The sequence below is a fragment of the Biomphalaria glabrata genome, chromosome 8 (genome assembly GCF_947242115.1).
Source record: "Biomphalaria glabrata chromosome 8, xgBioGlab47.1, whole genome shotgun sequence".
Taxonomy (NCBI): Eukaryota; Metazoa; Mollusca; class Gastropoda; family Planorbidae; genus Biomphalaria; species Biomphalaria glabrata.
The window spans coordinates 25,492,338-25,517,490 of NC_074718.1; the positions used below are offsets into that span (position 1 = coordinate 25,492,338).

The 25,153-nt window shown below is 38.9% G+C and overlaps 1 protein-coding gene across 4 annotated transcripts in view; it reads right to left on the reverse strand.

Annotated features, from left to right (window-relative positions):
- Window positions 1-1,521: 1,521 nt before the first annotated feature.
- LOC106053072 (polyunsaturated fatty acid 5-lipoxygenase-like) overlaps window positions 1,522-25,153 on the reverse strand; it is a 38,628-nt gene continuing 14,996 nt past the window's right edge. For 2 of the 4 annotated variants that reach the window (XM_056037505.1, XM_056037504.1), the window contains exons 6-16: window positions 22,903-23,035; window positions 21,465-21,560; window positions 20,013-20,109; window positions 18,374-18,491; window positions 16,923-17,015; window positions 14,762-14,822; window positions 13,629-13,734; window positions 9,076-9,167; window positions 4,879-5,049; window positions 3,987-4,153; window positions 1,522-1,674 (exon numbers count right to left, since the gene is read on the reverse strand). In XM_056037505.1, coding sequence (XP_055893480.1) covers window positions 1,563-1,674; window positions 3,987-4,153; window positions 4,879-5,049; window positions 9,076-9,167; window positions 13,629-13,734; window positions 14,762-14,822; window positions 16,923-17,015; window positions 18,374-18,491; window positions 20,013-20,109; window positions 21,465-21,560; window positions 22,903-23,035 — 1,246 coding nt within the window. In that variant the 3' untranslated portion in view covers window positions 1,522-1,562. The remainder of the gene's footprint in view (window positions 1,675-3,986; window positions 4,154-4,878; window positions 5,050-9,075; window positions 9,168-13,628; window positions 13,735-14,761; window positions 14,823-16,922; window positions 17,016-18,373; window positions 18,492-20,012; window positions 20,110-21,464; window positions 21,561-22,902; window positions 23,036-25,153) is intronic. The other 2 variants (XM_056037507.1, XM_056037508.1) reach the window with 2 other exon arrangements.

Sequence of the window (25,153 nt, forward strand, 5' to 3'; positions counted from 1 at the left end):
CAGCCTTTGTATAATCCCCGGGTGTCTCGTTTGGAAGCCGCCTGCAGGCAGGTGCTCTCTTCCTTGTCAGTCAACGCAAATTGGCGCCTTAGTTGGTCTTTAAAGCGTTTCCGTGGGGCACCTCTGTTATCTCGACCACGTTTCACTTCACCACAATGGACTGCCTAAGGCATATGTTCGTCCCTCAATCGGGATGCATGCCCTGTCTAGCATAACTGTCTCACCATAAGAAATCCCTCTTCGGTGAAAGCGTTCAAGTAGTTTCAGTTGCTTTCTGTATTCTACCCATGTGTCAGTTCCATATTGAAGGGTCGAGAGAACCACTGCATGGTAGATACTAATTTTTGTAGGCAGGCGGAGCGATTAAATCCGCCAAACTCTCGCTTTGAGGCGTCCAAAAAAGTGTAAAACATTACTGGCCCTGGCCAGATAGTTATTCCCTTGAAAGCAATATGTCATTTGACCCTATGCTTCCTAGATATGTGAAGTGGTCTACCACCTTATTGGGCTATCCATTTACGGTAATCTTTGAGGCTTAGCAGGTTTTATTAGTTGACTTGAAAAAGATGGCTTCTGTTTTACCGAGGTTTATAGATAAACTAAAAGAAGAAGTATAAATCTTTTTTAGTTGTCAAATGTTTGACATAATTCGGATGTTCCTTCAGAGTTGAAGATAGTTTACTTCCTAGTCCAAACCTCCCACAGGACGACGGGGAATGGGAGCGGGCAGGGTTTGAACCCTCGACCGTCGATAAATCCGAACGACAGTCCAGCGCGCAAACCGCACGACCAGGCAGGTTTCTCTTTATTACAAGTAACATATTATTAATTTTGAATGTATGGATAAGGTTTATTATTTTTTTTTTTTTAAATATAAGTGTACGCTAAATGAATATATGGAGATGCTGTGGCTGAGGGGTAAAGCACTTGGAACCGGAAGTCCCGTGTTCGAATCCTGGTGAAGACTCGGTGGACCACTTCGGGGGCCAATTTTGAGTTTGTGTTTCCACACAAACTGTCTAATGTAACCCTGATAGATAAACCAAAAAAAGCGGCCGGCAGCGTATGCAAAGTCGTTGACCGCGAGCTGGAGATCATGTTCATTATGAGCTAGGTACAATCATCAGGATAGGGAAGCTTTGTTAGGACTATTTCCTTTGTTTTTGTATGAGACGGGAGACGTAGAAGATTGAACAGATTGCCGTCTGAGTGAAACATGACGTAGACACCAAACAATGGCATAATTTGTCCTACACCAAAGCCCTGAATTTTACATGCCCTAACCAAAAAACGGTTAAAAAAAATATTACAAATAATCAAGTAATCGTCTGGGAATCTAGATACACTACGTTCATTTTGACTGCAGCCTGTAAGACTTTCCATCATGCCCTATTAATCACAAGTAAGGCTACGACTAAATGAATATAGGAATAATTGGTAAACAATAAGAACTAATTTAAATGATTTTTTAAAAAAAAAAGGAAATAAATGTATCCAGATAATAATAAAAATTAATAAAAATTTTTAAAATTAAAACAAAAAGTTTATTCCAAGAAAATCTTTCAAGTAAATGAATTGGTTATTCTTTCAGGCAGTAGGTATTCATAAGAGTATTCTCTAGTTTGATTTCTTTTTTCAATTTCCTTTGAACATTCCAGAAGATCGCTCTGAAATCTAAATGATAAAAAAAAGAAATTTTTAGATCATGCTGAAAGTGGATTCTCAAGAGCGCTTTGTAATGTTTCAGATATAAACGTGAAACACAATGCAGATAGATGGAGAGATAGAAAGGTGATATACATGACAGACAGATGGAGAGATAGAAAGGTGATATACATGACAGACAGATGGAGAGATAGAAAGGTGATATACATGACAGACAGGTGGAGAGATAGAAAGGTGATATACATGACAGACAGGTGGAGAGATAGAAAGGTGATATACATGACAGACAGATGGAGAGATAGAAAGGTGATATACATGACAGACAGATGGAGAGATAGAAAGGTGATATACATGACAGACAGGTGGAGAGATAGAAAGGTGATATACATGACAGACAGGTGGAGAGATAGAAAGGTGATATACATGACAGACAGGTGGAGAGATAGAAAGGTGATATACATGACAGACGGATGGAGAGATAGAAAGGTGATATACATGACAGACAGATGGAGAGATAGAAAGGTGATATACATGACAGACAGATGGAGAGATAGAAAGGTGATATACATAACAGACAGGTGGAGGGATAGAAAGGTGATATACATGACAGACAGATGGAGAGATAGAAAGGTGATATACATGACAGACAGATGGAGAGATAGAAAGGTGATATACATGACAGACAGGTGGAGAGATAGAAAGGTGATATACATGACAGACAGGTGGAGAGATAGAAAGGTGATATACATGACAGACAGGTGGAGAGATAGAAAGGTGTTATACATGACAGACGGATGGAGAGATAGAAAGGTGATATACATGACAGACAGATGGAGAGATAGAAAGGTGATATACATGACAGACAGATGGAGAGATAGAAAGGTGATATACATGACAGACAGATGGAGAGATAGAAAGGTGATATACATGACAGACAGATGGAGAGATAGAAAGGTGATATACATGACAGACAGATGGAGAGATAGAAAGGTGATATACATGACAGACAGATGGAGAGATAGAAAGGTGATATACATGAAAGACAGGTGGAGAGATAGAAAGGTGATATACATGACAGACAGGTGGAGAGATAGAAAGGTGATATACATGACAGACAGATGGAGAGATAGAAAGGTGATATACATGACAGACGGATGGAGAGATAGAAAGGTGAAAAACATGACAGACAGATGGAGAGATAGAAAGGTGATATACATGACAGACAGATGGAGAGATAGAAAGGTGATATACATGACAGACAGATGGAGAGATAGAAAGGTGATATACATGACAGACAGATGGAGAGATAGAAAGGTGATATGCATGACAGACAGATGGAGAGATAGAAAGGTGATATGCATTACAGACAGATGGAGAGATAGAAAGGTGATATACATGACAGACAGATGGAGAGATAGAAAGGTGATATACATGACAGACAGATGGAGAGATAGAAAGGTGATATGCATGACAGACAGATGGAGAGATAGAAAGGTGATATGCATTACAGACAGATGGAGAGATAGAAAGGTGATATACATGACAGACAGATGGAGAGATAGAAAGGTGATATGCATGACAGACAGATGGACAGATAGAAAGGGTTAAAGCAAGAATGACTTTTCTCTAATGTGGGCTGCTATGAGATTGTGCTTATATTCTACTGTGAACAATAAACCCCATCCGTAGGTACATGATTGTTACGATTCGTCCTTTGAGCAAAAAAAAAAATTAATTAATTAAATAAATTACGCACAAATATTTATTTTATTACCTGTCATATTAATAAAATAATAATAATAACATTCACTGTCCGGACACCCCACCATATTGCCAACTAGCCAGTTTGACCACCTAGGCACCGTCCCTATTATTCTCTTCAAGTCTAATTATCTATCAATCTTGTTGACTTCTCGATAGCGCAAGACGACTTTGAACTTTTTTTCATCTTGCAATGCGGCCAGACTATCCGACATGAGCGCACGTCACGCTTGACCTCTGGCCAGGTGCTCTGACCAACTTTATTGACCGGGGTTTTCAGTTGGAGTTGACAACTCCCAATGCTGATACTTAGGCTAAAAGACCAAGGCAGATGGATACACATTTCAGAAAAAATAAACGCTGGTCCATTAAAGCTAAGTCTATCAAACAATAGGGCATGTAGATCAAACTTTCAAGCCGTGTCCGTCACTCGTCAAGGTTGAGCGCTCATCCCATAATGAGTTGATGCTTTCAAATATTTTAACTTGTATTTAGATTACTTACCCATTCTATTTTCTTTCGATGCTACTAAGAAGATGGATTTAGCTATTCGGACTTACTTCTTGACAATCTGGCAAGCTTCCGGATCAAAAATATATTGCGTGGTATACTCTCCAAGACGACTTAACTTGAGGCCACTTAGTATTTTGGTGATGATCATTATGCTCAGAGTAGAACGCTTGTCTGGGAGTGTATTCAAAACATCTTTTTCCGTGATTACCTGCGCCTAGTGTTAGAAAACAGTACACCAGTATCTTTATACACATCTTGTAATCGAGGTAAATGTTGTATATAACATCAACAGTTCTTAAAGACGAACCGTTCGTCTCAAAATCATGTATTTTTCCGAAATCGAGTTTTTATAGCACTTTCACTTATTCCTTTTGAGATTACTATCCTGATATTTATATTATCATATATTATTGTACACTAAAATCAGACTGATGCGCTCCCTGGTCATGGCCACACTTTTATATGCTTGTGAGTCTTGGACGCTGACTGCAGAGCTAGAGAGGAGGATCCTAGCAATGGAATTGAGATGCTACAGAAGGATCCTCGGTATCACATTCAAAGACCGCATCCCAAACCAAGAGATAAAAGACAGGGTTACTGCAGCGATCGGACCCCATGATGTCCTGCTAACTATAGTAAAAAAAACGCAAGCTTAAAATCTATGGCCATATTCTAAGATCTTCGGGGCTCGCAAAGACCTTCTTTCAGGGAACAGTGCCAGGAAAAAGAAGAGGCAGACAGAAAAAGCGATGGGAGGACAACATAAAAGAATGGACGGGCCTGCCATTGAAAGAGGTTCTAAACAAGGCAAAAGACAGGGAGGAATGGAGAAAGACTGTCGACGAGTCTTGCTTGGTGCCCCAACGGTCCAAAATACTAAGGGATAGGTAAAGGTATTATTGTATGTATATTTTATGTACATTAGTGATCAGTTCTTACAGGGTCTGTGGGTGGTGTTCCTCTCAGTTTGCCTGGGTAATTTGACGGGAAACCCATAGCGTCGTATTGCGGACTGTTGACAGCTGTGTGACCAGCAGAGCAGATGAAGATAATGTTGGTCAGGATTTGCAAAAGATGAACTTTGGATTCAATTCGATTATTATCAGAACCCTAAATGTCAACAGAACAAAGAAAAAAATGCATTTGGCTTTTCTAGATAATTTGATTTTTCCATGATTGTGGTTGTTTTAAAAAGTACTTGAATCTGAGGGCTGTCCAATTTGAAGGACAAAAGATATAGATCTTAACACACGCCAAGTCGGTATGCCCGTGGTCTCGTGGATCTTAAAATTCATAGCAGCATAGGCAGTCGACGTCAGAGATCTATGCTCGACACTGATTCGACAGACTTGATGACTTGCTACAATAATAGTTACTATAATGATGGGTTGAACACTATGCAGAACTCTACCAGATTGAAAACGCCATCTCACCAAATGCTGTTTCCAACTTCCCATCACTTCCAGTTTTGACGGAATTAGACGAAACGCCCTCAGTAAAGGAGCTGAGCATTGCCATTGACATGCTTGCACATGGGAAAACACCCGGAGGAGATGGCATTCCTGCTGAAGTAATTCAGGCTGGAAAACATGCCCTAATCAAACCACTCCATGAACTGCTAAGCTTGTGCTGGGAACAAGGAATGGTCCCCCAGGAATTGAAAGACTCCAACATTGTTACAATTTATAAAAATAAAGGCGACCGCTCTGATTGTAACAATTACAGAGGCATCTCACTGCTTAGCATAGTCGGAAAGGCTTTTGCTAGAGTATTACTAAAGCGATTACAGATCCTGGCAGATCGTGTTTATCCAGAGTCGCAGTGTGGCTTTAGGGCAGGTAGATCTACAACAGATATGATTTTCTCTCTTCGGCAGCTACAGGAGAAGAGCAGAGAACAAAAGCAGCCCCTCTTCATAGCATTTATTGATTTGACCAAGGCCTTTGACCTTGTTAGCAGAAGCGGTCTGTTTGCTGTACTAGAGAGAATCGGCTGCCCAAATAAGTTAAGAAAACTAGTGTCAGCTTTTCACGAAAATATGCAGGGCACCGTTCAGTTTGAAAGTTCTTCCTCCAGGCCATTCTCCATTAAGAGCGGTGTCAAACAAGGATGTGTACTGGCCCCTACACTATTTGGCATCTTCTTCTCAGTCGTACTATCCAGTGCTTTTAAATCCCTGGAAGACGGAATATACATCCATAGCAGATCCGATGGAAGGCTCTTTAACCTGGCACGTCTTAAAGCCAAAACGAAAAGGCGTCGTATCTTGATAAGGGAGCTGCTGTTTGCCGATGACGCGGCACTCGTATCTCACTCACAAGGAGGTCTACAGAAGCTAGTGAACGCCTTAGCAGCTGCTTGTCAAGAGTTTAGCCTTACTATAAGTCTCTCCAAGACCGAAATCCTGGCACAAGACGTCGCAGAAATACCTATAATACAAATTGGGAACCACACCCTTTCAGTGGTGCAGGAATTTACCTACTTGGGTTCAACAATTGTCAGTAACCTAGACTTAGACATCGAGCTGACAAAAAGGATAGGAAAAGCTACCACAGCATTGGCAAAACTCTCCAAGCGCGTCTGGGAAAATGGTAAATTGACCACAGCGACCAAAATCCTAGTCTACAACGCCTGTGTTGTGAGCACTCTCCTTTATGGCAGTGAGAGCTGGTCAACATACATGTACCAAGAGCACAGATTGAATAGTTTCCACTTGCGCTGCCTGAGACGCATAATGGGCATCTCTTGGAGGGACCATGTCTCCAATCAGGAAGTTTTAAGATTGGCCAATATGAACAGCATGTATGCTCTCCTGACACAAAGAAGATTACGCTGGCTTGGACATGTCACCCGCATGCCAGATGGCAGAATCCCGAAAGATATCTTATATGCTGAGCTTGTGGAAGGAGTCAGACCCAAGGGCCGCCCAAGACTAACATATGTCTGCAAGCGAGACATGAGAGCCTCAGGCATCAGCGAAAGTAAGTGGGAAAACATAGCCAAAGACCGGAGTGCATGGAGACAGACTGTGCGTGCTGGGACAACCCTTGCTGAGAACAAAAGAATTGAAGCGGCTTTAATCAAGAGGGATAAAAAGAAAGCTGCCCTGTCTGCTAGCCCTAAATCAGAGGCATACACATGTACGAATTGTGGCAAAGTCTGCCGTTCTAGAATTGGCTTGATTAGCCACACCAGATTCTGCCCCGTCTCAAGATTAAGCCAAAACCAGTGACTCATTTGGGCGCATCCATTGCCTTTCGAGACAAAAGGAGCCATATAGTTACTATAATAATAAAAAAAAAATGTTAAAAAGACAGACGGATTTCCTGGATCGAATTTCGGCGTTTTGGCGCGAAATCATTTCGACACGATATATATACTATAAAACTAAATATACTAAAAGTAACCATTGTTCTGGTTCTACAACTCAATTACAACTTAACTCAACTAGATTTTTTCTACAACTGACTTTGCCCGTCTTTTCCAAAACTTGTTATTCATTAACCTCGCTCTGTGGATCAGAGTTTACACGGATGGCTCATCCCATAAAGCCACCACAAATGGAGGAGCTGGAATACACATCGAATGGCCCGATGGAGAAAAACTAGAAAAATCCATTGCAACTGGAGAGCTCTCTGACAGTCACAAAGCAGAAAGGGAAGCACGAGCACTAGCTGCTACCATGCTAGAAAATCATCCAAGTATCTTACACAGTCAGATTGTCTTTCTAACCGATGCGAAAAAAAAAAAGCTCCAAAGCTTGAAAACTCTGATTCCTCTTATATAAAAAGTCTCAGGACAGCACTTACAAAGCTCAACAACAACAACAAATAAACTGTTATTCAATGGATACCAGCTCATATACAACTAGAAGGAAACGAGAAGGCTGACACACTCGCCAAGAGTGGGAGAACAAACTCACAATTAAACTCTGCACTCTATCCAGAAGAAATGAAGAAAGTAGTAGTAAATAAAATAAATGGGAAATGGACAAGCTCTCATCCAAATCACAAGAAAGATGATGCCTATTATAAGCTATCCCGAGAAGATCAACGTCTAATCTTTCGACTCAGGACCGACACAACTAAATGCGACAACACATGTACCGGAATCTCAAAATTGGAACCAGTGAAATCTGCCCATGTGGAGTGTCACCAGGGAATGCCGACCATGACCTCCAAAACTGCTCTCTCTACCAAGAGGCCTGTACAAGACACTGGCCCCAAAACACCCCAATAGAAAGATAACTATATGGAGAGCTCCCTGATTTGGAAACCACTGCGCAGTTCATCTCATATAATGGTCTAGTCATATGAACGCTCCAACATAAAAATGAGAACGAAGAAGAAGAAGAACCTCTCTCTACATTTGCAAACAAACCACGCCTTTCACCCCGATAAATCTTCGCTGCTCCTTTTATGGTCAGGGAATCTTTTTTTTTCCCAAGAAAGCATGCTTACTGCAAGAGCTCGTTGACAACCAACCTAGACGTTGCTATGGAGATGGTTGCAGAGAACTAAAAATAAACTAGCTTCATTATGCTGCGTGATAGTTACAACACTCGTAAATGGGCTGTATGTGAAGGCGGGATTTGGCTCAACAACCACTGACAGGACATGCCCTGAGCTTATCTAACGCTATATACGCGTTCAAACAATAGTCAAAATAATTGAAACTTTTGTTTTCGAGAAAGGGCGGTTGAGGGGGGGGGATAGAGAGAGAATGTTTACTTTGTACACTTTAATAAAGTAAAACAAAACTCAATGTTTATTTTATATATATATTATTTTATATATATTTTATAAAATACTAACAGAACCTCTCGCGCCGAAATAACGACGTCATAACGACCATAGCGCCAAAAACGACTATCGAGCCAAAATGGCTGCGCCAGAACGTCACGTAACCTAACTAGATGATCTACGGTTTATCATTAAATGCTTTCATAAAGTCAAACCGCCGGATTTTCTAATGATAGTTTCTATTCCCGGAAAGTCCTTTGTCTATATAAAAGCAAGTGAAACAAAGTTATGGACAGACAACAGAAAATGGAAGAAGCCTGTGAGGAAGATGAAGATTCCGAAAATTTGCAGCTAGTTTACATACGTAGAGGGAGAGAGAGATTATTTAATTTACCAATACGGCAACACCTCCCTTGTTCCTTGGAGCTGCAAGTTCCTTTGCCCAGTTCTGTATCTCACAATCCTTCTTTAAGAGATGACTTGTGGCTGGATGCAAGATAGACGTTTTTATGCAAGGTCAAATGACAAGTTGTTTATTTCATAATGCAGACTGCGTTTCTGTAAGTGTGAATATTAGTCTATGTTTTCAAATTCTATCAACTGTCGTTAGAGTTAATGTAACTTTCTTTTTGTCTGTGTACTAATCAAATATAAATTTAAAGAAAAAAAAAAACAACTAATGCTTCTATTGAGTGAAATTCAAAAGGTGTTAAGTTCCCTTCTCTGACCTTCCGGTCTGTAGGGAAGCTACATTTGTATTGCTTTCTTTGGTGCAACTTTCGGGCTTACAGCATGCTCAGTCCACCATGGTTCATTCACTTTTTGTGAGAGAAGGTTTAAAAACAAAGTTGCACCAGTCTGAATTCGAACTCGAGATCTTGAGCCTCCTTGGTGGAAGGCCAACGTGTTAACCACTGAGCTTAAAAAAAAAAGATGGTTTTGTACTACAAAAAGGTCCATACTTTAAATTTTTTAGCAAAGACATAATTCTCTACACACGGCTTGTCATCCATTAGCTTAATACATTTTCTATATAAACAAAATTAATTAATTGCGACTAATTGATTAGCTTATATGCTAATTTTTTATTGATTCATGTCTTGTCATCCACATTGAATAATTGTGCAAAGTTTCAACCTGATCCGAGACTGGGAAGTGGAAGAAATAAATGTGTACACAAATCCACCCAGACGGACAGATACAAGCTTTGTGATCTAAAAATAAGTCCCCTTTGTGTTTCTTTTTTTGTGATGTATCAAGACTACAAAGAGGTGCACTTGAACTGTCCTACTTGTTGACTGGGTGTTTCATTTCATTCCAACTTTGACTGGTTTTAAAGCAAAGTTTATCACTTTTATCGTTCACTATTTGCAGAGGTTGCTGAGATGGGGTTTCGGCGAATCTTGCAGGAAAACTTTTCATAAATACGAGGGTTTACTCTGCATTTCATTTAGATTCCTAGAATGCCCCATATGGACATAACATGTTACGTTTTATTTTGCAAAGGCGTAAGGATTACAATTGTAAGGGAAACATTGGTTTTGAGGTGTTTATTTATTCCAAGGAAAACAAAGCATTACTTTTTTTCTTAATACTCCTATATACATCGGACTGATACTGTATGCTTTAATGTAGAACATTACTTTTTTTCTTAATACTCCTATATACATCGGACTGATACTGTATGCTGTAATGTAGAACATTACTTTTTTTCTTAATACTCCTATATACATCGGACTGATACTGTATGCTGTAATGTAGAACATTACTTTTTTTCTTAATACTCCTATATACATCGGACTGATACTGTATGCTGTAATGTAGAACATTACTTTTAAAGTTAAATCCTAGCTTAAGTGATACTCATGTAAGTGATACTCAAGCTATGGCTCGCTGACACATCTGCTCTATCAGGCATAACAGACATGTTTAATTCGATGAGGTGGTCCGTGCTACCTTGTCTTATGTTAACAGTGGCTAAAATCATTGTAGCAATAATTACATTGCTTGTATAGGTAGGTCAAGGGCTTTTTGTGTGTGTGTGACGGTACGCACCGGTACGGCGTACAGGCACCTTTTTGAATGTGGTGAAAAATTATTACTTTCTTGTATTTTAATGTATATTAATTATTTATTAATTTATTAGTATTTAAAAGTTAGGCAATCAATCACTGAGTACCGCGCCTAATCACTGAGTACCGGCACCTATTTTTTTTTCTACAAAAAAAGCACTGAGTAAGTCTAACAAGTTCTCTGTCTAACATTACACTATGTCTCTATGTCTACCATGGGCGTAGCCAGGATTTTTGTTTCGGGGGGGGGGGGGGGGGGGGTTGGGGGGATTTTTTTTTTTTTATAAATATGTTTGTATGGATGGATATGTGTGTGTGTGTACATAATTAATCTCTAATACATTCTGACCCTTTATTCTTTTGGAAGACGTTTATTGTGCCCTAGAATAGGTTCTTCCTGGAGTTAGTGAAAAAATTGAAGACTCCTCGCCCTTGCAAGCAAGGGGTCTGGGGGAGCGTTGAGAGCCAAGCACTATTTCTGGTACTGAAAGCCAACTAAATGCATATTCTGAGGTACCTACAGAGCATTATTTTGCTATTAAAAAGTTTTATTTAAAAAACCTAATGTATTATTCTTACTGACTTAGACCCTCCTGCGCCGTTCGGCGCATTTGCTGGCAAGCTGTTTCCACAAAAATCTGTCACTGGCAATGTCTGAAGCCTCTTCCCACCTGCTCTGAAGATCTCCATGAAAGTGTGGCGCCAAGTTGTACTAGGAAGTCATCGCAACTCTTATTATGCGTAATTCATTTTGTCGGAGAACATGTCCCGCAAACCTCATGCGACGCTCTGTCACAACCTTACTAAGGGGTCGACTCCCATTTCGGCATAGGATTTCCTCTATTTAGACCCGATCTCTATAACTGACTCTTAAAATCCGTCTTAGCCATCTTTGTAGAGCCACATTTAGTGCGTTTCAATTTCATTGCACTTTATTAATGGAGTCCAGCCACTGGTAGACATATTTAACTTTTTCTTTAGATATTATATCGAAAAGGGAAGTTTTATCGTCAAAATAATCTGTTGGGGGATTTTAAACTAAAATATATCTGGAGATGTTTTTTTAGATTCAAAACCCCATTTAGCTACGGTCATAGAATTGAGTGACTTTAGTTTGCTTTAGAAATAATATTGAAGAGAGAGGCTTTTAACCTTTAAAAGCTCTTTATGGGGATTTTAAACTCAAAACTATCTTGAGGGGTTTTAAACTTTTAAAAAAGCCATTTGGAGTAGAGGGGTTGAAACTCAAAACTCCCCATTGGCCTGGCTACGCTCAAAGAATTTTAGTGTGTAATTTGATTTTTTTTATATTGAAAATGTATTTTTTAGCATCAAACCCCTCTGAAGGGAAATTTAAACTCAAAACACCCAATAGGCTTGGCTACGCTCATAGCCTTTTCATTGCGAAATTATTTTTTTTTTTTGTATTTTGAAAATTTATTTTTTAGCTTCAAACCCTGCTGGCGGGGGGTTTAAACTAAAAAACCCTTTGGCTACGCTCATACAAATTTGAGTGTGTAATTTGCTTTTTTATATTGAAGAGGGGTTTATCGTAAATTTTGGAGAGGGGTTTAAAATCAAAATCTTCATTAGATGTGCTCTTGAAATTTGGGGATTGTCGTTTCCATTTTTTTTTTGTTTTATAGAAGAAGGGGATTTAAATGCAAAAACCCCTGGTAGGGGCTTTTAAACTCAAAACCCCTTGGTAGTGGGTTTCAAACTAAAACCCCCTGGTAGGGGTTTTCAAACTCAAAACCCCCTGGTAGGGGGTTTTAAACTCAAAACCCTCTGGTAAGGGGTTTTAAACTCAAAACCCCCTGGTAGGGGTAGTTAAACTCAAATCCCCTTGGCTGTGCTAGGGCAAGTGATGATTTAGTATGAAAATTTCACCTAAAATAAACAAAATTAAAGCAAAAGATCATTCACAAAACTCCGACACCCCCCCTCCCGCAGGGGGGGGGGGATTTCATTTCGGGGGCGGGGTTGAACCCCAACCCCCCCTGGCTACGCCCATGATGTCAACATTATGTCTATTGCGTCTATATTTCATCTCATGTCCTTCCTCTCATCAAGAGTATTACAATAGAAATGGCGCGGTTTTCTCATAAAGGGTGCCACAAAACAGTTTTGTTTATCCAAGGGGAAGAGGCAGTCAGTCTTTTGACAGTCTCAGCCACTTCACACATGCTACATTTTACATTTTTAAGACCATACATAGTAGGACGGGTTAAGCGCTTGGTTTCCAAACCTGAGGTCGAATCCCGACGAAGATGGGGATTTTGAATTTTGGGATTTTTAGGGCGCCCCTGATTCCACCCACCTGACTATAGTTGGGGAAATTAAACGCGGTTAGTCGTTGTCCTGGCCACATGACACCCTGCTAACTGTTGACCAAAGAAACATGACCTTAACATCATCTGCCCTATCGCAAGGTCTGAAAGGGGAACTTTACTTTAGGGAAGCGTCTCCTAGATGAGATCTACACTTCATAATGTACGCATCGATACCTTATACGAGACATTGACTAGACTCTAGGGCACAATAAGCGTCTACAGAAAGATTGAAGTGTCAGAATGTAATCAAGATTTATTATGTACGCACATACACACACACACATATATATATATATATATATATATATATATATATATATATATATATATATATATATATAGAGAGAGAGAGAGAGAGAGAGATACTTTATTTCGCGGAAAAAGGGGGGGGGGTCGGGAGGAGAAAAATAATCCCCCAGAAAAAAAAATCCTGGCTACGCCCATGGGTCTACGAGCCGAAAAGGTTTGGAAACCCCTATGGAATAGGCAGAAGAAATTTGTTTTAAATTAAACAACTAGTACAAGTGGTTTCTTCAACTTACAATAATAAAGTTCGATATAAGACTGAACGAATTCCTTGATGGCTTTGTATATTAACATAGCGTCATCTCTGTAGGGATAGCAAGGTAAGACTCTGTGGTCATCAACCTAAGATGGAGAAAACAATCAAAAGCTTCAAGGCATGCAGCTCATAAGGGCAATCAATTAGAATAGGCTAAAGATGGTTAAAGATATTCATAATCTTGCACGAGAAAATTGTACACACTTTTTACAAAGCTTATATCAACTCACTCTGTCTGTCTGTCTGATACAAAGTCTGTACACGTAATTTCTCCAATACGCAATCTCCGATCAAGCTGAAATTTTGCACAAATATTTCTTTTATCAAGTATCACTCAAAATAATTAACCAATTAGTCAATTAACTTGTACTAATTAATTATTTTGTTTGGTATCTCGAACAAGGGAAAGAAATTGCACTTGACTGAAGCTGTGATATATGCTGAATTAGTCCTCTTTGTAGGTCTTCGACCTAAATTGAAACAAACAATATACAATACAATCTTCCCTAGCCGTAAGTATCGCACAGGGGAAATATCACGTCGGCCCTAATTCAGATCTTTTCCCTTTTGTTTGTTTGTTTTGAAAATACTTTATACATATACAATTACGTTAAAATCCACCCAGATATCCCCCTTTCTTTCTTTTCTTTCTCCCCCCCCCCCCCCCCCATTTTCCCAACTGTCCAGGATTAGTGGGGTGGTAACCACACAAGCCCTTGAGGCAGAAGACTTAATTACAACTAGAGCCTGCAGCGCCGTTCGGCGCATTTGGCCCAAAGATCTCTCCCCAGAGATCGGCTATAAGAGACATCCATAACCTCCTCCCAGCTTGTGCCTACGGATTTTTTATCTCCTAAGAACGGACGCCATGTCTTCGTTTTCCTCTATTCGACCTCCATGTTGTACCTGTCTTTGGGAAATTCGTCTTGGGGCCTCGCGATTTTATCTACGTTCAAATTTTTTTTTTAATTTTTGCCTGAACAATGCGTTTCAGAGACTCAAAATACAACAAATCAAACCTCTCCCTTCAACTAGTTGAGAAACATAAAAGTGGGCATAAATCTAGATACATTTTGCAAACAAACAAATGAAATAAATAAATAAATAACTCACGCCTCTTCTTTTGAGATCGTCTGGTAGACTTCCATCTACGTCGATTTTCCAATTGTTCAAACTGAAAATATTTTATAGAAGTTAATTTATGGAGGACACAACTAAATATAAACACATTTTTTAAATGATGTCTGTATTGTCATCGACAATGAATAATTATGCAAAATTTCAATTTGATCTTGATAGGTGGGAGAAAAAACTTGTTCAAAAAGTAAAACGGGGAACAACATCAAATATACAACAGCAACGAGTAGCATTTATTTTCCTTTTTCGATACCAAACAAAATATTTAATTACCAATAAATAAGTAACTAATTGGGTAATAAAGTGAAATTTCCATTCTCAGCATAATTTGAAACGCTTATGCTAGAGTAATACTGAAGCGGCTTCAGATCTAGGCAGAACGAGTTTACCCAGAATCGCAGTGTGGTTCTAGGGCCTGTAGATCCACAACAGATATGATCTTCTCCCTGCGACAGCTACAGGAGAAGAAGAGAGAACAAAAAGCAGTCCCTCTTTATAGCTTTTATTGACTTGACCAATGCGTTTGACCTTGTCAGCAGAAACGGTCTGTCTGCCGTATTAGAGAGAATTGGCTGTCCAAACAAGCTACTGAAACGAGTGTCAGCTTTTCATGCAAATATGCAGGGCACTATTTCCGCCTTTAAGCCATAATTCTCCATCAATAGCGGAGTAAAACAATGATGTGGTCTGGCTCCAACACTATTCGGCATCTTCTTTTCAGTTGTACTCACCAGCGCTTTTAAATCCCTGGAAGATGACGTGTATACCCACAGTAAACCTATTTGACCTAGCTCACCTTAAAGTGAGAGCTGGGCAACTTACATGCGTAAAGAACACAGATAAAATAGCTTCATCTTACGCTGCCTGCGACGCATAATGTACATCTCCTGGAGGAATCATGTCTCCAACCAGGACGTTTTGAAACTGACCAATATGCACAGCATCTACGCTCTTCTGACAGAGAAGGCTACACTGGCTCGGATATGTCACCTGCATGCCAGATGGAAGAATTCCTAAAGACATCCTATACACTGAGTCTGTGGTGGGAGTCAGACCCTAGGGCCGCCCAAGACTGACATACAGAGATTCTGCAAGCGAGACATGAGAAACAGAATTATCAACGAAAGTATGCGGGAAGGAATAGCCCAAGATTGGACAGAATGGAGACAGACTTTACGTTCTAGCACGAACGTCGCCAAGAGCAAAAGAAAAGAAGCTGCATTAGTCAAGAGAAAGAAAAAGGAAGCTGCTGTATCAGCTAGCCCTAGGACAGATATACATGCACAAACTGGGGCAAACTCTGCCGCTTCAGTATTGGCTTGATCAGTCGCTCCAGATTCTGCCCCGTCTCTAGACGAAATTAAAGCCAGTGACTCATCAGGGGGCATCCATTGTCTTCCGAGTCAGAAAGAGCCTTATATAATTGGATAATTTATGACAGATTCATGTTTTGTTAGATACAACAATTAATTCTGTAAAGTTTCAAATTGATCCGAGAATGTGTGTGGGAGAAATAAAGTGTAAAAAAAATTGCACTAGACATCAAACATAAGCTTTGTAAAAAGAGAAAAGAACGGGCGATTGCTTCTGCCTATCTATTAGTCCCAATGCCTATCTATTTTGTCTCAATGGCTCACTTCTAGTGTCACGAAACAATGGGAGAATGACGTCATGTGTTGTCTCATGATTGAATGGCTCACGGGTTCGTAAGGAAAAGTACGTGAGACACACTGTCATTTTGACATGCCTAGCAAATAGCTCATAATGCATAACTATTTCAACGTAATTCCAAGCTATTTCGGCATAATGCTTAACTATTTTGATATAACTCTTAGCTATTTAGTCAAAATGCATAGCTAATTTGGAATGACGTATAGCTATTTTGGAATGATGCATAACTATTTAAGCTTAGAATATCTGTGCAGAGGGCAATCTAATGTTTCTTTGTTTCATGCGCATGTTGTTCAATGCCAACATTCAGATTCGGAACAGTTTCTCAAACGAAGCCGTTTGAGACATTTGCGGCAAAGTAGATCTTTAGATCTAGATGTATCACTTTTATAATAGTTTAACTATCACATGTACCAGTACTATTAAGTTTGACGTCTCTAGTTTAACAAACAAAATGTAAACCTACCCTTTTTTAGTGAGTTCCTCAAAACCTTCTAAGCTAATGCTTAAAGCTTTTTCTAACCATCCACCTTTACAGAAAATAAAGTTTCGTCCTCGCCTTCAAGTAAGACAGAAATTGTTGAGAAATACATAATTAAAAGGTACATAAAATTAATGTCCAAATATTTCGGTAACTCTCGACGACTGTTGCCTATATCGTTAACTGGCTTTCAATATTTGGGATTCTGTTTTGTAACGCAATAGATACGAAAAGTAGATACTCGGGTAAATTTGTAAATTTATTAATGGACTCCCCAGAGACAGGTAGGAAAACAGATCAGAGTATAACATTTTTCCAAAGAGAGGGGGTATTTCGGGTGAGGATTGTGAACCCGACTAAGTCTCACTAAAAAGGAATTCGAGTCGACAATCTACCTCAAAAATGGCTCTTAGTAGCAGAATACACAGCAGTTTATTTATAACTTTAACTCTATGTAACTAGCAGAATAAACAGCAGTTTATTTATAACTTTAACTCTATGTAACTAGCAGAATAAACAGCAGTTTATTTATAACTTTAACTCTATGTAACTAGCAGAATAAACAGCAGTTTATTTATAACTTTATCTCTATGTAACTAGCAGAATAAACAGCAGTTTATTTATAACTTTAACTCTATGTAACTAGCAGAATACACAGCAGTTTATTTATAACTTTAACTCTATGTAACTAGCAGAATAAACAGCAGTTTATTTATAACTTTAACTCTATGTAACTAGCAGAATAAACAGCAGTTTATTTATAACTGTAACTCTATGGCCATATCACAAGGTTCTCAGTGTTCGCAAAAACTTTCTTACAGGGAACAGTACCAGGAAAAAGAAGAAGATGCAGACAGAGAAAGTGATGGGAAAACAACATAAAAGAATGGAAGGGCCTGTCATTGAAAGAGATTCTATCAAAGGTAACAGTCAGAGGAATGTAAAAAGACGGTCGACAGATCTCGTGTGGTGTCCCAACGGTCCCCTGACTAAGGCCTAAGTGACAATGAGACAATAGTGCTGAAAGGTCATGTTTTGTTTTCACGTGAACAGAAGTCGAATCTAGTTTTAGACATTTTCACTAGAAACTAAGCAATGTCAAGGACATTAAATTAAACTTCATAGTTGCCAACAAAATTAAATTAAAAAAAAAAAACATGAGTAATCCTGACAATATGTCAACGTGTAGCTATTGATAAACGTATTAAATCTACTTTATTCCTGGTCGCGCCTTATTTGCATGAAAATAATGTTTGAGTCATAGAAAGTCTAATGAAAGTCTCTCTCTATATATATAGGCCTACTTTAAAAACAACAACTAGCGTATCATCACTTCCTTTAGTTTGTACACCGGATACACCAAAAAGCGGCCAGCTCTATAGTAGGACTGCAGTCAATGGGAACTCTCGTCTCTACTTATTCTAAACGCAACTTACTCATTCATGGCCAGTAGCATTACTGTGTGAGATGCCAGAAGTTTGAATATAGGATGTGATGGAGACAGGTTCCGATGTACAGCTATGACTATGCCTTCAAACAATGAGTGGTAGCCTGCTTTGTAAAACATGAATGTGCTTGGCATTAGCATTGAAAAGAGTACATCGGCTTCATTGATCCTTTTTAAAAGCAACATTTCGCAAAAAAAGAACAAACACAATGTAAAAAGAAGACGTTTTGATCCTTTTCACCTTTTTCAAGTCAATGAAATATGTGACATAAAGAAACAGTTAAAAAAAATAATTAGCGACACTGATAACGTTTCTTCTTTTTTTTAAAAAAAGAATACTAAAAATGATTACATCGCTCTCAATAACTAATGTATAATTAAAAAGGAAAAACAAAAGGAGAAAATGTTTACTCCGCCACGATCCCCCCCCCACTCGAAAAAGATCTACTCAGATTATATAAAATTCTAGCTTGGTAATGTAAATCCAGACTTGAAAACATTAAAAGACAGTAAACTAGACAATAATACTGGATCTTGTAAAGGTATGGTATAGATTAGAAGATCCTAGTTTAGTGATATAGATCCATATATGTATGTTATTAAAGTGATTCCTGGTTTCAAAAATAAAGCTTTGTTTTTATTTAAAAGAAGATTTCAGTCTTAAATTTATACTTTAAACTAGTATCTCCGGCATCACGATATTGTTAAAGAAAAAAACTATCACTTCAGAAATGTATTGTCTGATCAACACCACCTCATCGTAACGCCAAGACATAGCTGTCATCAAGCACTCTAATTATAACATCACATCTGGCTCAAGCGTATCGTATCATCACATCTGGCTCAAACGTATCGTATCATCACATCTGGCTCAAACGTATCGTATCATCACATCTGGCTCAAATGTATCGTATCAGCCATATCAGTGATACATATCCAAACTATGAACAATAAATAACGCAGTATAGAATACTGGATATAGTTAGAGATGTAGTATTGATGGGTCTGGTTAGTGATGTAGTATTGATGGGTCTGGTTAGTGATGTAGTATTGATGGATCTGGTTAGTGATGTAGTATTGATGGATCTGGTTAGTGATGTAGTATTGATGGGTCTGGTTAGTGATGTAGTATTGGTGGATCTGGTTAGTGATGTAGTATTGATGGATCTGGTTAGTGATGTAGTATTGATGGGTCTGGTTAGTGATGTAGTATTGATGGGTCTGGTTAGTGATGTAGTATTGATGGATCTGGTTAGTGATGTAGTATTGATGGGTCTAGTTAGAGATGTAGTATTGATGGATCTGGTTAGTGATGTAGTATTGATGGATCTGGTTAGTGATGTAGTATTGATGGGTCTGGTTAGTGATGTAGTATTGATGGGTCTGGTTAGTGATGTAGTATTGATGGATCTGGTTAGTGATGTAGTATTAGTGTTGTTTTGATACTTGATAATCATTCTTCTTTCCGTATCCCAAACGTTAACTCATTTCAATTTTCGGACATTGTCTTATTCAACTTTGCCAAGACCTCCACCGGGATATCATTCGTTAGTACTTGTTGCGGTTAGAACTAGTGTTAAGCCATCTCTGTTTCAGCCATTACTTTCAGGAAAATTTTAAAAACTTACCGTTGTGTACTAAAATTTGATGATGAATGGCTTCTGCGTTATTGTACCACATTTTGACCACTGTCCACGTCCAGAAAGGACTTGCTGGGGTAAATATCTAATTGATAACAGTAAAAAAAGAATACGTAGGTCTATATAATTGCTTTGCAAAATTAGCTAAAATCTGTGACTACCACCAGCCTTATTGAAAGGCTCTCCGGGATCGCTGAGGGTCCAAATAACCGGAGTTTATATGTAATATCAAAGATCATCTTATTTATTCTTATAAATCACAGACGTTCCATCAGAAGAGAAGAATAATTACGCCTAGCACTTATCTTTGTGTTAGCCGTGCATGTTAATTGGAAACTTAAGTTCTGATAAGCTGTTTCTTTTCCTGGCTGATTCAGGCAACCCATGCCCTGCTCTAATGGCACAAGGAAAGAAGGAGTGCTTGAAAAGATGAAATGTGCTTTATGCATATCACTAAGTTTCATACAAGTAGGTGTGGTTCAACTTCTTTCTTTCTGTTCCATTCCTTTCAGTCTGAGACATACAGTATGCACCTTTGTCTAGTGTTCTTTGGTTGTGTTTGTAACACCAAGGGGCATAGCTTGAGCTCTGTTGTGTTTCAAGTGAGCTTTGTCAATGGGTTGGTCACAAAGCACCCTATGGACAGTATTCCGCTAATCATGACCCACGACACTAAACATAGGATTGCAGGCAGCAGTATTGATTTTGAGAAAAGTTGAATAGAACTTTGCATAGTATCTAGATGTCTTCCCCCCCCCCCCCACCAAAAAAAAAAACAACATTTCCTCTATGTTGTGTTCGTTGGACCAGCATTCACCACCCAGTGATCACGCAATCAGATGAACGTCAAAAGCCATCCCACATTACTCCACAAATGTTTTGACAATGCTTTCATTAACTCACTCTGTCTGTTTGTTTGTCTTTCAGGATTCTTTCACACGTTATTTCTCCCCTTCCCATTCTCGGATCAAATTGAAACTTTGCGCAATTATTCATTGCCGATGAAAACTCATGAATCAATAACAAAAATATAATTTGTGGTAAATAATTGCTTTTGCTTTATATTGAAAAGGGGAAGTACATTTTTCAGTGTTGAGATACATAGCCATAAATATGCCGTTATTTCCATCATGTAAGTTGTTTTTTTTTGTACGTTTTTTTTTATAATTACGTATCAGAGTGGACGGAACTCCGGAGACCAAGACACTGTCACGTGGTTAGAACAGCTTCTCTCTGCCAGTCATTGCTGAATACTCAATGCAAAATGTTGGATCGCTAAGCCTAAATCAACTTCATTTAGATTACTTCAATTGTCAGATTGGAGTTACAAGATACCACATGATAAAGCTCTCCTATGCAATCCATAACATTCTATTTCTGTTGTAGTATTTTCTGTGCCAGTGTCTCTTTCGATTAAACGTAATATACAAGTGTACTTACTGGATTTTTCGGACCCGGTTTTTGAAACAGTTGAATGGCTACAGGTTTCAGGTGATTGGTTCTATCAAGGAAAAACATGGCCATGGGGTGGCAAATCTAAGGACAAATGTTTGTGATGAAATAGTGGGTACCTTTATTCGGATGAGAAGTGTTGATGAAGTAGTGGCTACCTTTATTCGGATGAAAAGTGTTGATGAAGTAGTGGCTACCTTTATTCGGATGAGAAGTGTTGATGAAGTAGCGGCTACCTAAATAAACAAAAGGGCCCTGGTTTGAGTGTCAGAGGCGACCTTAGAAATGCGCAGAGCTCTGGGCTAGTGTCGAGTCAGGGCTACGGATATGTGTACGAAGGGCTGAAGCGGACCAAAGGGGCAAAGGATTTCTTGATTGTTTCTTGCTTGTCTCATTTCATTGTTGGCCTTTCGCCTGTGTTCAGTTGGTTAGCTGCAATTAGTTGTTACCTTCCCCTGACACTTCACTCAAGACACAGCGAAGAGGTTACCAACACTACATATTAGCTCGTAATAGCAGAACAGTATCTATGTTCAACACAGTTAAATTCACACTATGAGATTCAATGTCTGTCTACTTTCCGTACTCGATAGTGTGAAGGCCTGGCATTATCTGTTACTTTATTTTTGTTGCTACAGTAGCCCTATTACGTCACATTTTACATCGGGTTCAAGGTCCGTCTTGTTCGGTGCGTGTTATAGAGTGTATATATGAGTTTCTAAGGTGACGGTGGGAAGAAGTTAGCGATTGGTTGGTGGCTATGCAGTGTGAATGACGAAATATGAGCTGATTTGTCGTAATGCAGATGTTGAGAGAGGGAGACAATCAAGAAATCTGAAACAGTAAGTACGTGTTTTTTTTTTAGCGAGTTAATTGTTTTTTCAAATACCATTTCATAGTATAATTACTATTTGATTTATTTGATTTCATCTCCAGTTGAAGATGTCTAGATTGTAATAAAAGTTATATTTAGTTATGTTTATAAAAGAAGTTTTGTCAACTTCTGTTACTTAAAATATAAAATGCCTATAGCGGTTTAGCTATCCACCTTACTGGCATTATGTCGAACAACAGTGCATCTCTTGACTCAAACTACATTACAATGGTCCTCATTCACCAATCGTAAACAAACAACATTTAACCACGTGGGTCTCTATCTCTTCTATACAAATTACTTAATCCATAAAGGCAGTCACGTGATACGTTTTTTTTCATTGTTTTATCAATATTATCACGTGACTAAATGTTGTTTGTTTACGATTGGTGAATGAGGTCCATTGGAGCCAGCTGGTTCCGATTGTCCACAGTCTCTCATTTTTATAAATGCAGCTTATAGAATCGTGGGGACCTTAAGTTCTTCTGCAAATACACACCATATTGTAGGCGAGCCTGAACCCCAATGAGGATCATGGATGGAATGACTTACAACAAAACCTTTCTGAGCTTGAGTGCCTTCAAGTATTTTGAGATCACACATGAAAATCTTCTTTTGCTCTAACGCCTCATCCAAGACATAGCCTTCAAGAAACGGCTTGGTAAGAGCATTAGTCACTGGGAACCTGAAATAGCATTTCGTAGTGCATAAGTCACGACTACATGGAATGTCAATATCATTTTATAGTGCATAAGATACAAAATAAAAACAGAAAAAAAGAAAAAGTGGACCACAACATGCGAACAATTAAATCTAAACAAAGATGGACGAAAGGCCTGGACCCTTCTGCACCGGCTAGCAGGAAAGAAACAAATAACAAACCCCCCAACCTATAAAAGGCACTTACGACACAATAACAGAAAACCTTAAAAAGGCTTATACCTTCAATAAATATTTTGCCAGCATTAACAAGTCAAAGCCAAGAAAACAACTGGACCAGGCCTTTAGTAATATCTTAAAGAAAGAAGAAAAAGCTCCAACAGTCAACTGTCAGATCTTTGACACTCCCTTCACTCTACATGAGCTCAATACTGCCCTAAAAAGCCTCAAGTCAAGAAAATCCCCTGGACCCGGTAAAATAACAAATGAAATGATCCGAGGACTAGGACCACAGGCCCAAAACTGTATACTTAACTTTATCAACCATACATGGAAAACTGGAGACATACCACAAGAATGGAGAACCGCAAACATAATACCCATTTTAAAGAAAAATAAACCACCTGGAGACCCAAAATGTTATATACCAATATCTCTAACATCCAACATTGGCAAAATGGCAGAAAAAATGATCAATAACCGACTTTATTAGTGGCTAGAAAGTAGAGATGGGAATCGAACCCAACTTTTAAAGTTCGGGTTCGGTTCGGTTCGGTCAGATTTAAGTTCGAGTTCGGTTCGGTTCGATGACGAGTATAGTTCGGGTTCGGTTCGGTTCGGTCAGGTCTAAAGTTCGGGTTCGGCTCGGTTCGATGCTATGAAATTATGTAATAGCAAAATTAAGTTATAAGGTTTAATGCAATTTATTAGTTAAACAAATACTTTGCAATATATAATAGGCCTATGGGCAATACTTTTTCCAAAATAATGTTGCCTAAATACATTTAAAGCGTTGTAAAAATTTCTTAATGGAGATAGAAATGCAGATGCGGCAGGTTTTCGCTCAAGTCGGCAAGTGGTTTAATTCAGGGCGTGACTCGGCGCTAAGCGAATTTTTTAAAAAGGCTAATATCGATGTGCTTTCTTTCAGAATGCACTATTCATCATAATAAAAAAAAGTCGAGGGCCATATTAAATCTAAAAATTAAGAGGCAGACCTGGCCAATAGAATTATGCAAGGGACATTCTAGGTAGGCCTACATATTGCGCACGTACTTCTATAATGGGCGTGATCTTTTTAAAGAAATATTCTTCGTGTAAAGACGTCTCTATCGAGGATTTCTTATCACACATAAGTCGTCACTATTATAAATTGCAATATACGGAAGAAATTCGACTATTCTGAGACAAAAAAATGCAGAAGAATCACACTAGCGGAGATGTTTTAAAATGTTTTCTTCAAAACGCAGTCTTATGTTGACAAGGTCTTATTAGAAGATAAAATGACATCTCCACTTAATATATTTTAATTTTTAAACATGTAATTATACTAATATTCAGATAAGTTACACTAAAAATAAAACTTTTTTTTTCGATGCCCCCTCTCTTTGTTAGTTGGTCGTTGGTTTGTCGCTTACAAACAGCTAGTACAATTGAACCAATATAGGCGTTTTATATTTTTACCGGTAAGGATAGTATAGATGGACTTCTTATGGTCCGACAGTTATGCTGGGCAGGGCACGTATCCCGTATGGGAGACGAACGTATGCCAAAGGCAGTCTTTTTGTTTTGGTGAGCTAAAAGGTGGTCGACGTTACAGAGGCGCCCCACGGAAACGCTTCAAAGACCAACTTAGGCGTCAACTTTGCTTAGCTGACATAGAAGAGAGCACCTGGTTGCATGCGGCCTTAGAACGAGTCAGTTGGAGTTCACTCCCGAAGGCCGCGGGATACACATTTGAGACCAAAAGAAAATCCGCTGCCGAGGACAAACGCAGACGCGAAAAGAAAAACTAAATCGACCACCTGCGAACAGTGGTTATGCTTGCCCTGGATGTGGCAAAATATGTAGGTCACAGCTGGGCAAGCGCAGCCATGGGAAAAACTGCATTCCTCACTAATCTTCGGACTCGAAGACAAGCCTT